Source organism: Triticum dicoccoides, chromosome 7A, assembly GCF_002162155.2.
Source record: "Triticum dicoccoides isolate Atlit2015 ecotype Zavitan chromosome 7A, WEW_v2.0, whole genome shotgun sequence".
Classification (NCBI taxonomy): Eukaryota; Viridiplantae; Streptophyta; class Magnoliopsida; order Poales; family Poaceae; genus Triticum; species Triticum dicoccoides.
Genome location: NC_041392.1, coordinates 35323939 through 35338505, shown reverse-complemented (window position 1 = coordinate 35338505; position 14567 = coordinate 35323939). Strand labels below are relative to the sequence as shown.

Here is a 14567-nt window from a genome sequence, read left to right as displayed (position 1 = left end):
CTCGAGCAGTCCGATTTGTGGACAACAGATACCGCCTTCGACCGGAAGCAGCAGTTAATAAATAGCTATTATAGTTTAGGGTTTAGACTCGGGTTTTATTGTATTGTTTAGCCATCGCTACAATTTCGCATCTACGAGACGTGTAGGACTACCGCCTTGTCAGATCCATAGTGGAACCCCAACTTTTCATCTAGTTCGTGTGCTCAGTTTATTATCCGCAATTTCAGTTGCAATTCACCTTTGTTCTTGCCGGTTCTTCGGTTGCTTGCAGGAACTTGAACCTCGTTGTTCAGGTTGATCGTGCCTACGGCAAGGTCAATAACCATCGGAGATTGGTTTAGCGATTGTCGAGGCGTATCGTCGGGTACGGTATAGCCGGATCATCAAGCTCAAAATCCACCAAATCGATAATTATCCCCACTCTCATCGAAAGATCGGGCCGCCGTCACATCAGGACCACATGAGGGCGAAGCTAACTGAATGGATAAAGGATGTTGTGGAACACAACACTGGCGTGGGGAAGAAATCAATACCGTCTGTTGCCATTGTGGCACCGCATAGGAATGAAACTCGAGCTATTGCAAATGAAGCTACATCTATGTGGAAGAAACATGGCATGCGCAGGCGCAGTGTCTTGGTAGATATCCCAGCAGTACACTTCTATCATCAGTTGCTACAAAGGCAAGACATTCTCTTCTACATCTTACGGGAGCTTCAAGCGCAGCAAGTTGCAGACAGAGAAGGGAAGGTGCTACCGCAGGATGTAGTACAACATTTCTCCCACCCCCTCCTCGGGCCCGGACTCCGCTCTTCCAACCAACAACATATCCTTCGCCCGTTCTTGCAGGCTGTCTTGCATCATTCTAGGAAAAGAACAATTTTGATGAAAAAATCTATGCTGGTTGGTGAAATCACCAAAATTATCGAAGCAATGGGAGTTAACCAAAAGATTTCAGAAATCATGAAAACAGTCAAAACAATGAAGGGTGGCCAGGTGCATCCCAACCTAGAACTGATGACTGACGATCAGCTGGACCTGCTGGAATCCGCTAGAGATCAACCATTAGGAGTGCTCCTCCGAGCGCTCTGGCTGCTCGAGCACAAGCAAGTTGAAGGTGAAGGTGCATCTGCTACCAAGCAACGCCAAGAAAGGAAGGAAGCAACACATTCGCATGATGATGTCATTATGGAGACAACCAAGAAACTTAGAGAGTATATGGAAGGACGTGCATGGTCGAAGGTCAATGTTAAAGATGTTTTGGAAACAGAAGCAAATGCAATGATGAAGCCTCAAGGGCATATGGGAAAAGATGCAAATGAAAAACTAAAGCCTGAAGAAGAAGCATCCGTAAAGATGATTCGTCTAAAGGAAGAGCAATATGAACACATCCTACGTGAGGTGTTTCCGTTGAGAATCAAGAAGCCCCGGGAAGACTCCAAGCAAGCCACCTCTGGTACAGTTATATTAGTCGACGGCCAAATCAAAGAATTGATCAGCAAAGTCCTACAGGAGCTGCAGGATAATAGATCCATGAAACATGGAGGTATAGCTGAGCCGCAGGAAGACAAATCCGTGAAGAAACTACATACTGCTACTTGTAAACCAAGTCATGATTGTATCCGAGATGCTCTAATTGAAGAAACCATGAACAAGATTGAAGAAATCCAGCGGAAGATGAAAGAGCAGCTCCAGATCAAAGGGATCATGGACAGAATTATTGATTGTTTGGAGACACAAGGTGATGAGATGATACTGGTTATCCTCAAACTGGATGATGACTACGTAACAGGATGGGAGGAGACCAAACATGCTTTCCGCATGCTAGGTGGCATAGCTGGCGCACTCATATTGAAGACCATCGTAAATTGTACACAAGCCAGAGAATATTGTTGTCCGCCGCGGGAGCCCACAGACTGTTCTCTTGTTGGCCTCTACCGAGATATTGCACTTGAGCTTAGAAAAAACCAGATGAATGAAGATAGCACCCAGATTATTCTTGACATTTTGGACAAGTGTAAGCAAGATGAATTCTGCATGAAGGTCTTTGTTCATGCTTTGTACGCCAACCCCAAGAGGAGCAATGAAGAACTAAGAAAGCTGCGCAGAACAATGCATGAGGTATCGGAGAACTCATTGGACATCGTCGATAAGAAGATGTTCAAGTTCTCTTATAGTGATCTGCCCAAGGAATACAAGTCCTACTTGGTGTATCTAGCTATCTTCCCACCAGGGCGGAGCATTAGGCGGTCAACCTTGATAGGACGGTGGGTTGTAGAAGGGCTAATAACCAAGGAAGACTGGGCCAGTTCTATCTGTCGTGCCAATCAATGTTTTGATGTGCTTGTCCATCGGTGGTTTGTTTTTCCTGTTGATATTGGTGCTACAACGCAGGTAAAGAGTTGTGCGGTAGGTGATCGAGTTCATGGATTCATTACCAAGATCGCCAGAAAACAGCATATTGTAGAAACCCGTCTGTCACATCACTTGGCTCGCCACTTCTCCATTTTCAATGATCTCCAACTCCTTGGCTCTGATAGAACTTATAAATTCTTCGACAAGCTCCATGAAGAGTCTCGAGTATCCCTGATCAAGGTACTAGATCTGGAAGGTTGTCAATGCTTTGGTGGGAAGAACCAACACTACCTCAAGGACATCTGCAGCAAGATGTTACTACTCAAGTATCTAAGCCTAAGGGGGACAAATGTTACCAAGCTGCCAAGTGAAATCAACAACCTCCGTGAGTTGGAAGTATTGGATATCCGACAGACAAGGGTGCCTGCAGCTGCAACAGTACATGTCATACTCTTGAAGTTGAAGCGTTTGCTGGCTGGCTCAGTTGTTATGAGTTCAGGGCCAAGCAATAATGAAGTATCTTATGTTATGGTGCCTGACAAGATCGAAAAGATGACAAATATGGAGGTAATGTCCAATGTCAAGGCACGAAATAGTAATGATTTGAAGGATATTGGCAAGCTATGGCGGTTGAGGAAGCTTGGTGTGGTTATTGAGCAGAAGGACAAACTCATCAGGAATTTGCTTCAAACTATCTGTGACCTGCATGAGTGCCTCCGCTCTCTGTCAATCACTCTTCCCATAACCGCAGAAGACTCTTCTGACGATAACTCTCCCAAGCTTCTTTCCTTTGAGGGACAGTGTCCCAAGTTTCTGGAGAGCCTAAGCATTCGCGGAACCGCAGAAACGGGTCAACTTTTTTAGTTGTTGACCAAAGATGGTGACCAACTTCAACTTGCCAAGGTAACTCTATCTGGTACTCGACTAAGGCAGGCTGATCTGGAGATCCTCGCCAAGCTACCCAAATTAGTCTGTCTCAGGCTCCAAGACAGGGCATACATCGATGACAGGCTCAGTTTCAACAAGGAGAAATTTAAGGGTCTCAAGTGCTTTCTTATTGAGGGTTCCGAGATAACTGTCCTTAGCTTTAATGGTGGAGCTCCTAAACTCGAGAAGATCATTCTGTCGTCCACTGATGGCCTACAGTCTCTTTCTAGAGTCGAAGACCTTCATGAACTGAAGGAAGTCGAGTTGAAGAATAGCAATAAGCTATCATTATCATTATTTGAAAAGGCGAAAAACATCTCCAAGGTGACTCTCTGTCGTACCATTCTTTGTCAAGATGAGGTGGAGATTCTTGCCAAGATGCCTAACATGCGCAGCCTAGTACTCAAGGAGATATCTTATGCACAGAGCCTGCTCATCTTCTACAAAGACGACTTCCCAAGGCTCAACCTTCTAACCATCGACTTTTCTGTCATCACCTGTATTGGCTTTACTACCCAATCTGCTACTAAGCTTGAGAAAATCATATGGTCCTACAGAAAGGGTACACTACTCTCCGGCATTGACGAGCTTCCAAAACTGAAGGAGCTCGAGTTCAATGGTGATTTTGTCCCCGATGAGGTGATAGATGCATTGAAGAAACACAAGAACAATCCCAAGCTTATACACAACAAATCAGGCAACCAGGAAGCGAGAAACATACCAGAAAAGAAAGATGCTCCAAGATTCCCATTATTCTGGAAGAAAGAGGATTGACGCTGCAGGTGCCCTTCCTATCATCCGTTCATCATCATCGGCTCCCATCCCATGGTGTGGTTTGTACGTGCTCTTTGGTTTGCCATTGTGTGTTGCTGTCCGCCATGCATGTGTGGGAAGATATATTATGTATCTATATGTATGTGGATTAAGTGAGTGTGTGCCCGTGCTACTTATTCTACATGTGTGTCCTGTAACTAAGATCGAGCACAGGTAATGGTGTGTACATGTGTCCCATGTAACTAAGATTGATTGGGTGGCCACCAAAAGAGCGATTCCCCACCCCTGCCCCCGCGTCGCTCCTCTCGGGGCGACTCGGGAGGCCACAAACCCTAGCCGCCGCGTTCCCCTCCCCTGCTCCTCCCCCCTCGCCACTGCCAGAGGAGGTCTCCGGCGAAGCCCGCGCGCCCACCAATGATGGTGGCGGCGAGGATCTGGCCGCTCCGGCTCTGCTAGGAGGGCTTCGGCTGACGAGGCGGCGGCCTGGGTTGGTGCGACGGTGTTGGTTTGGCGGCAACCAATGCTTGACTGGTGGTGCTCTCCCTCCTCCTCAGCCGTGTGGACGGCGTGGCGGCGGGAGTTGGGCGCAGGTCACACTTTCCTCTTCTTCTCATCCTTTCCCCCTCGTCAGATCTGGCCCTTGGCGGCCGCTGGTCGCCGGATCCAACTGTCGACGGGGCTGCTAGAGGGGTGGTAGTGGACCGGGAGAAATCTCTGGCTGGATTCCCGGCCACGACGACGGCGACACCTCCTGGTGCCGTCTTCCTCCTTGGAGGCGCCGTCGAGGTGCGTTTACCCCCTTCCCTCCCACTCTCATGCCCGGGTGAAAACTCTAGTCTCTTCAGGCTGGGCGGCAGCGGCGTTTGACGCGTCGTCATCTTCCTGAAGGTGCCGCCTTGGGTGAGTTGGGGGTGTGCAGGGGCGATGGGTGTGGTTGTCAAGTGTGTGGCGGCTTTGCAGGTGGAGGTGGCGCCATGGTCTTCTTGTTGGGGCAGTGCTCTGCTGTTTGGTTGTCCGTTGCCTGACTTGTGGCTGTTTGCTCATCAGCTCTCAGTGCCATGGCATGGACGGGATGAAGATAGGGTTCTTTCCCCGTTGGCAGCAACAGGGCATGGAAGGCTTGAACTTGGTGCTGTTTCCAGCGGGTGCTGTCCTGCTATCTGCATTGGCTGCCTTGGATCTTCTGCTTGCAAGTTCTTCTTCAACCTCGCTCAACAACAACTTCTCTTCCTTGGGTGTGGGTTATTGTGTCTTGATGAGGCTCTTCGTTTGGTGTTCTTAGCGCAGCAGGTGGGTCGTGCTGAGAATCTCCCATGGTGACCTGGAAGCTTGTACCAATCCTTGCTCAGGGGAGCATTGCCACTTGCCAACAGTACGGCGCCCTTCGATCCAGGGCGAGGGGCAGGGGTCCCCTTCGGAAGTGGAGAGGGTCAGTACGAGGACGGCGTCCACCTATCGGAGTAGATGAGGGCATGTCCATCTTTGCTGGGCTGTAACTCCCCCTGAAGTTTGCTCTCTGTCAGGGTTATGGTGCTCCACTCGCGCATTGAAGGGCTTCAGCAACATCAAGCTAGTCTGTACTGCTTATTTCCTGTTTGCTTGTACGTGTTGGGGCTAGGAAGTTGTTTCGGGCATCACCTTGTATCTGCCGTCTTTTTTTGTTTTCCTTTTCTTTTGCTTGTTTGCTATGCTTCGTTGTAACTGTGGGTGTTTGTATCTCCTGGCCGGTTGATGGCTTTGTTAATTCAAAGCCGGGCTCTCCTTGAGCCTTCGTTCTAAAAAAATGTAACTAATATTGGGCATATATAATGGTGTGTAACTGTGTACATGTGTGCCCTCAAACTAAGATTGAGCAAATGTAATGGTGCGTTGTTTGTGCTCATGGATTGGGATGTCTCTACTGCTTGAGTGAGTGACGTATGAGATCTGAAGGTGTGGCAATTAAGACCCTCATCTCCAGGTTGGAGTAGCTCATCCAGGAGACAAACCCTCTCCTCTATTGTGATCCCTGTTGAAATCACATACTCTTACATTTCCACTCATCCATTCTACATCTCAATCATATCCCCGTCGCCGCGTTCCTTGTGTTAGAATAAATTCGAGGCATACCGTCGATCTATTGAGGACGAAGCAATCAAACGAGCACAACACCGAGATTTGTTAACGAGATTCACAGATATGGCTACATCCCCGGGGCCTGACTATGGGCGCTCCTTCCCATGACACCGCTACAATACCGCACCCCGGCCGCCTGGGCACCGGCACACGCCGCCGTCTCCCCCGCGTGCCCGTGCTATTATGTTGGCATAGGTTACATCGTGTGTCTAACCCCGCTATATGTGAGAGGCCTAGAATACAAGTGTCCTACTAGGACACGATTCCATATCCTATCTAAACACAATACAACAACAAATCCAATTGTAACCTACCTTGTACACAATATTTGACAAAACTCTAACACCTTGAATCACACCTCGAACCGGTCAAGATCGATCTCCTTTCCCACCATCAAGGATTCGTGAATCCTTTCCTAAACATCTCCATGCCATACGGTCGATCTAGAATAAATCCGAGGCATACCGTCGATCTAGTGAGGATCAAGCAATCACACGAGCACGACACCGAGATTTGTTAACGAGGTTCACCGATAGGGCTACATCCCCGGGGCCTGACTATGGGCGCTCCTCCCCATGACACCGCTACAATACCGCACCCCGGCCGCCCGGGCACCGGCACACGCCGCCGGCTCCCCCGCGTGCCCGTGCTATTATGTTGGCATAAGTTACATCGTGTGTATACCCCTGCTATATATGAGAGGCCTAGGATACAAGTGTCCTACTAGGACACGACTCCATATCCTATCTAAACACAATACAACTACAAGTCCAATTGTAACCTACCTTGTACACAATATTTGACACAACTATAACAAACTCCACCTTGACGAATATTCTCCACCACCTTGAATTCGTCAATGCGTCAAACTTCCATGTACATTGGACTTGAGCTTATCCCATGAGAACCGTTGCTACTCAAAATACTCCATATGACTCCGTCTGCAACTTGTAGCCCCTCCTTTTCCTGACCACAGTCAACACTCGAGCAAAATTAAGTTCCTCTTTACTCTAGTCTGTGCTCCCAACTTCCGGAGTATTAGTCCAACACCATCACACATTGATCTCTGACCTGCGTGAAAGTGAACAATTCACATATTGGGTGTCACACATAAGAGTTACCTGAACTCAACATCACTGCTCCTTTCTTGATCGCCTGTCTGAAACTTAAAGGAATTTTACCATTGCTTGTAGTCATCCCGAGTCAAATTCGCATTTGTCTCACCACATGTATGACCACCAGAGCCCTGGCCCGTCTCCATGTCCCGTGCATACCGCACACCTCGTCGCTATTACCGCGTCGAGCCTCCGCTATCCCGGCCGAGTCTCAAGGGTCGCGAACCCACATCACCCAACCCCCACTGCAGAGTACCACCGATCATCATCGATCGATGACGAGTTTCACACTTCCATCAGACCACTGGGCTCCAGTCCGAACTGCATGTCACTCGCTTTTTCCCGCTGAATAGGCTTCGACTCTTTGTCGACTTACGCCGTAGCCCCTCAATCAGCACTGAGTGAAGTCTTCCAGACTCCAGCTCCACCTTCAACATGACTCCATGGTAGATGATCAGTCCACCCCTCGCCCCATCGACTTCAAGCTCCGTGTATACACCACCTTGAATCAATCCCGCGGCATAGTCTTGTCGAAGCCACACAGGCCCTCCGGGCCTGCGCCACGTGTTTCCACGCCCCAGAAGTCGGTCACCATCAGCATCACGCTTCTATGTCGTCGACTCGTCGTCGCCAAAATCACCACCGTCTTCTGCTTTGACCGACATCTCCGTCGATCCGCCAGACGGTCCAGTCCGACCCAACCAAAAGTATCCGACTGCAACCATGCTCCACCATACGTCGTGTCCACCCGCACTCCGTGCCTTGTGTATGCATGATCCAGCCACAACATGCTCCAGACTCCTTCGAGCCTTATACGCACGTCCCCATCCTCGCACGCGCTCCATCTTGACCAACTATGCATCATGCCGCACTTTCATCCGAGAAATTATTTTAACCCAAGCAGCTTCTCGTACGCATTGCACTCATGCCAATTGCCATGCATACATGCTTCTTTGTCCAAAAGAAACCCTCGGTATTTGTGCCAATTTTCCATAGAAAACTCCTGATGCTTCAATTAGCAACCTCATGCACCGGCTCCTGGGCCTCAACCAGCCACCGCGTCCTATACCTGACGCGATACATGCATAAACTTTGCCAATAAAAGTTGATCTCCTGACTGAGCCTGCGCGAAGATATTCCTTTTTTTTACCACACAAATCTCGAACGCACGTCCCAACACGCAGCACCTTGTCCTCAGGCTATCTCGTACGCGCGTCTCCTGCTTCTGCAACAAGGCCATACCCGCGCCTTGGTCTGCAGCCCCTCATGGGCCACAGCCCACCTGGACCTTATCCAGCCGGGCGCTCCTGCTGCTACACCGCCCACGTAGACCACCCGCGTACACACCGCCCGAGCCTCCGAGTCCGATCAAAATCCTGCCGAGATGCTCAATCGTCTGTATCCAATACGCCGCTCGTGCAGCCTTGCCCCGCATGCCCGATCGAGCTGCTTGCCACTGCCGCTGTACGCGGACTCCTGCTCTCGTGCGTTGGCCACCGCACGTTACGATGCCTGCACATGGATCGATCTGCTTTGTGTTGCTTTTGATTGCTTTACATGCAATAATCTCAGATTGCTGCCCGACGTCTCGCACGCAAGCCGTGCTCATTTGCAGCCGGTCTCCATCGCTCTTCTCTAAATCAACGATCCAGCAACTCCTTAAATTGAACCTTGCTCATGATACCATTTGTTAGAATAAATCCGAGGCATACCATCGATTTAGTGAGGACCAAGCAATCACACGAGCACGACACCGAGATTTGTTAACGAGGTTCACCGATATGGCTACATCCCCGGGGACTGACTATGGGCGCTCCTCCCCATGACACCGCTACAATACCGCACCCCGGTCGCCCGGGCATCGGCACACGCCGCCGGCTCCCCCGCGTGCCCGTGCTATTATGTTGGCATAGGTTACATCGTGTGTCTACCCTCGCTATATATGAGAGGCCTAGGATACAAGTGTCCTACTAGGACACGACTCCGTACCCTATCTAAACGCAATACAACTACAAGTAATATTCTAACCTACCTTGTACACAATATTTGACACAACTCTAACACCTTGAATCACACCTCGAACCGGTCAAGATCGATCTCCTTTCCCACCATCAAGGATTCGTGAATCCTTTCCCAAACATCTCCATGCCATACGGACCGGATCGGGTTTCTTCCGGGCCGACTCCTTCCTCGAGATCCTTCCTGAGCAACACATTCCCCCGAGCACCAAAATCCATATCTTTGATACCTGAAATTCTGCATCTCTGATCCCGCTTTAGGTCGAGAGGAGCCACCGGCGCAGGAGCGCTGCCAAGCGCGTCGCACGCCCTTGCTCTCACTTTTTGGATGGACGCCTCCCTCTCTCTGTCAGCTCACGGAGTCACGAGTAACCTGTTGGTTTTTCCCAAACGAGGTTTGTATTTGCCCACAAGTAACCTTGCTAAATTCCTTAACATTTAGAAGTATTTAACGTACTATTTAGAAGTATTTAACGTACTCGGCCTATAATTTTGTATTTTTTTAGTTAAGTTCCTGCCTAGAGAGCTAAATTGAGATCAGATTTTTTAAGCATGGCAAATCGAATATTCTTCATGACAATATATGTTTGCGTGAGCATGAAAATTTTAGTTGGCGGGCATGGCAAAATTGCCAGAATTTGGCAACTCGACAAAAATAATTTTATTTGTCATGTCTAAAGCTCTGAACTTTGCTGGATATTGGCGTGTAATTATAAGGAGTGCCTAGAACTCATCTAGATGAAATATAATATCAGACCGAGTAGGCAAAGACCCAGAATCAAAGCTTGTGCACATGTGACCAACACCTAAAAAAACACCCACGTACCCAACTATCAAATAGAAATATCTCAAAGAAAAAACACACAAAAAAAAAACACATACGTACCCTTACCTCGTCAAAAAACAAATACAGCTGCGTACCGGTCTGTCAGCACGTCAACTCTTGGACAAGCCAGAGATGGCAGCAGGCCAGCAGCAACGGGGGAGAGAGAAAAGAAACATGTGTGAGGCCACGCCACCGCATGCATCGCAAGCTCGCTCGCAGGTTCTCTCTCGCGACCGCGGCCACGAATAATATGGAGTCCTCCAGCGCAGGTAACCGCCGTGTCCAAATTATCCTCGATGCTCCGACGTATATAAGACAGGCTTCATTCTTCCCTCCCTTCATCAACCATAGCAAGACACAAACCAAGCAAAGACCAACGAATCTGCTGCGGGAATCAATCGCGCGTCTCTAATCGGTCATGGACAAGATGCTTGTCTTCTTTATCCTAAGCGCGTCGCCGGCCGATAACAACCCCGGCGCCCGCGGCAGCTGGGCGAGGCTTTCCTGGCGGGGCATGCAGCAGGACGAGAAGCGGCCGGAGGCTGAGCAGCAGCACCAGCAGCAGCTTGGAAAGGGGAAACCGCAGTCGCAGTCGCAGCTTCCGCCGCCGCGTCAGCCGCGGTTCGCGCCGGAGTTCGACGGGATTGACTGCTTCGAGACCATCATCTGGCGTCAGTGAACTCCATTTCTGAGGGACGCTCGGCTGATCCGGGGGTGTGTAATTCTTGATTCTTTCTTGGTTTGACGAAGCTGTGCTGCGTGTGTGGCGGTCGGTCTCCGGAGGATCGGTGCTTTCAGTCACATTTGGCCAGGAGGTGTGCAGAGTTACATGTATATATGTGCGACCGAACTCTTATTTTCTTTTGATTTGATCACATTCATATGGAAGCAACAGACTCGAATCGTGGTTAATATGTGCATAAGCTCTTGTGTCTAGACTTTCGGGAAAGAGTTTACAGGCACTGTAGTTTTATGTTTGACGTGTTATAGAGATGTTCAGAGAAAGCAAATCCAAAACATGATGCGCCTAGTCCCGAAAGAAGTGGACGCGTTTCTTTCACGCAAATATCACCTGCTCCACAAATAAACTCCAATCTTGTTGCATACTGCGTCATATTCTTACTCGGCCGAACTAATTGGTTTGGTCTGGACTGAACCACAACCGTCACCGTTGGCCTTCTGATAATAAAATTTATTAGTTCACTGGCTCGGTACAAATTAGAAGCCACCTCATTGCTTAGAGAAAATAACATACAGATGGTGAAGTATGCTGCCAAAGAATTTATTATGTAGAAAGGTTGGTCAACTTAGCCTTAAGATGGAACTAGCCAAGTGGGTAAATGTCAATCACAATTGCCATTCAACTCTTATTTTCAAATTGACAAACTTTTCACCTCGATTTCATTTCCAGAAAACAAATCAATAAACAACATTTCACCCCGCGCGAGAGGGGGCAAATCTTTCAGGTTGTGCCATCATTCGCTGGTGACAACTCATTACTAACATGTGCCATGTTTCCTGGATTTTGTATAGAATGTGGATATTTCACAGGCTACTGAATTCACCGAGTACAAACTGCTTTGCTCCTGATGCTTCTGATTCCCAAACATTTGTGAACCCCTTTCGATCATCTCTCGACGCTTTCCTCTGGTTGCGTAATAGCTTTTTTTTTTGAACATTGCGTAATAGACTAATAGCTAATTATTTGCACGCTAACATGTCAAACAGAAGTAAGAATAAGTATCAAAGCGTACATGAACTATTGGACCTTGCTATATGTTCATGTGAATATAGACTTATATATAGCACAAGCATTAATCACAAAAGTAAAGGTTGGCTGAGTATTTAGTATTTAATTTCATTATTTATCTTTCTGTGGCTTTTTCCCCATTGATCAATGCATCGTTGTTTTTCTGCAAAAAGAAGAACATGCGTGTGTTTTAACATTTTAAGTATCACACAGGGAGTTGGGGGCAGCAATTCTTCATTTTTTTTATCTTACACTAAATAGAATTTATTGCACGAGTTAGCAGCATATATAAAAGATGAGCATGAAGCGTATGATCAGTAATTCATTCACCTCCTCTGAACATACTAATTAAGAAACCAGCAAAAATAGACTTGAAGCTCGCTAACTATCCCGAGACAGCAGCAGATCAGCCGCTCAGATGGAGATGATAGACTCAAAGCAGTTGATGCCGTCGAACTCCGGGGCGAACCGCACCTCCCGCTTCTTCTCCGGCCGAGAGCCCTGGTCGACATTCTCCTCCTGCCGCTGCTGGTCCGTCGCTTTCTCCGGCTGCTCCCCGCTGCGGCACCTCCATGAATGGCGCGTGGGCGTGGCGTAGCTGGCACCCGCGATGTCCGCGGGCGAGGAGCTGGGGATAGAGAAAGCCAAGATCCTGTCCATGGTCAGCGGCGCCTAGCCTTGATGCGTTTCGGTTTCCTGGTATGCGAGTGTGCTGCTTTGATGGATGCTTGGTTTCCGATGGCTCCGCTCGTGCTCTGTATGTATATATACGAGGAAACGGGGGCAGGAAAGTGGAGCCCTGACGCGGACGAGAGACGCGGTCGATTGTTGACGGTGTCGGAGAGGCGGAGAGACGTGCTGCGACCTGACACGAAAAGCCGCACGTGGAGTTGGTCAAGATCGTTCCGGCAGGCGGATACGTCGCTGCTGGGTCGGCGACTTGGACTTGGACTCGGAATATATATTGGTTGGTCGGCGTCGCGCGATGCGCTGCCGGCCGTTTGGGTGCGGGACGGCGAGCAAAGACTCGGTAGAGGCTGTTGGGTCGCCGACTTGGACTTGGACAGCCAGAGCAGGTGTGCCACGGCCTGCGGGTAACAGCGCTGTGCATGTGCAGCTTTGGGTGCCGTATACCTAACCCACAGAACTCAGCTCTTCTGTCCGTCGGATGCTCTAGATTTCTAGGGACAAAGACTCGGTAGGGATTGCTGTCGATTACAAGTTCGTCACCAGGGGCTCCTCTGCATGACTCGGCCAAAATTCTGCTGAAGAAAGGCAACGGCAGGTGCACTGTATGCCGTGTTCACTGTGTTAGATGAGCCATGACGTACACCGCCGGCACGAGAAAAGTCTGAAATAAACCCTTACTTTGTAGAGACCAACGTAAATGAATTCTCAACTTTAAATCCCTGAAGTTGGTTGGTACCCTGATCTTTTTGATTCCGGTCTATTCTATCACTAGTCGTGTTCGGCGCACTGGGAAAAGAGATGATCCCAGTCCGGTGCAGGAGCTATTCTCACCAACAGTACGGGTCCGCAAGTCATATTACTCTCTCCCGATCCCCTTTTCCAGTCCACCCTTGATTCCCCTTTCTCCCTCCACTGTTGATCCGTCTTGAGCCTACCCTGTCCGGGCCGACGACTAGAGTCGGCTGATGCGGAGACATTCGGGCAGCAGGGCCAACACACTGGTGGCGGCGGGGTCTCAGCGGAGCGTGACGGGGCCAGTAGGGCCCGTGCGCGACACGACTAGGACTAGGGGTCGTGGCGGCCTGCATGCGTGGCGTGAACGTGGCGGCGAGCGCGCCAGCATGCGGCTTGACCATAGCAAGCACGGCGATGCGTGGGTGAACCGGCTGCTGACGTGTGCTACTAGTGGTACCGAGGCACGCGGTGGGCGGCGGTAGCCAGCCTATAGCGTGGTACGTGCGGCTCATACGACGCAGTCATGGCTTGGCATGGCGGCAAGGACCGACACAGCTCAGCCTTGCAAGTTGGCCATTCAGCACGAGGCGCCGGTGGTGGCGTCGAATCGATGACTGCTGAGAGCGGCGGCGCATAGCTGCGAGAAACTGCACGAAGCAGGTGGCATCGGGCATGAAACCGAAGCACGGCTCTGCGGCTGCCAACCAAAGTTCAGCCAAAAACACCGCGGCCAACGGCCGAATGGACACATGGATGCGTACGTCGGCTTGGCACGGCGAGGCTGCCGCCATCGGCGAGCAAATTCCCCTCACCGATCGGTGCTCATGTCGCTGACCATTGTCGCCATCTTGTTGGGCTTGCCCCATGTCGAGGAGCTTTTGAAGAGATGCATATGACACATGGGCCCACAGTCTTGATGATCAACCGAGATAATAATCTTGGCAGTAGACGTCTCCACATGTGAACAGTAAAACTGCTATCGGCGGTAATTCATCTGGTTCATGAGTTTTGTTGGGTGACGACCAACAAATGAGGATTTAGATCGTCCATTTTTGTCCTTTTACTATGACCCGATTCGGTGATACACTACAGGAAAATCCCGTTTTCCCGTGTGTTAGCCTATACGCCGCGAGCTATTTATCGGGTACTCGGCTTATATTCCCTCTAAACCGAGTGTGGGATAAATAACACTCGGCAAACAAAAAGCACTCGGCTTATAATGTCTTGTAAGCCGAGTGCCCCGAAAAGCCCTCGGCTTCCATAA

General features: G+C 49.6%; 1 protein-coding gene and 1 pseudogene across 1 annotated transcript; one reads left to right on the top strand and one right to left on the bottom strand.

Annotated features, from left to right (window-relative positions):
- Positions 1-4054, top strand: part of LOC119332983 — a 32978-nt pseudogene extending 28924 nt beyond the window's left edge.
- An 8096-nt stretch (positions 4055-12150) lies between these two features.
- LOC119328275 lies at positions 12151-12591 on the bottom strand. Its single transcript, XM_037601290.1, has one exon. It carries the CDS (start codon positions 12536-12538, stop codon positions 12293-12295), a length of 246 nt encoding a protein of 81 aa, XP_037457187.1. The 5' UTR covers positions 12539-12591; the 3' UTR covers positions 12151-12292.
- Between the last annotated feature and the right edge of the window lie 1976 nt (positions 12592-14567).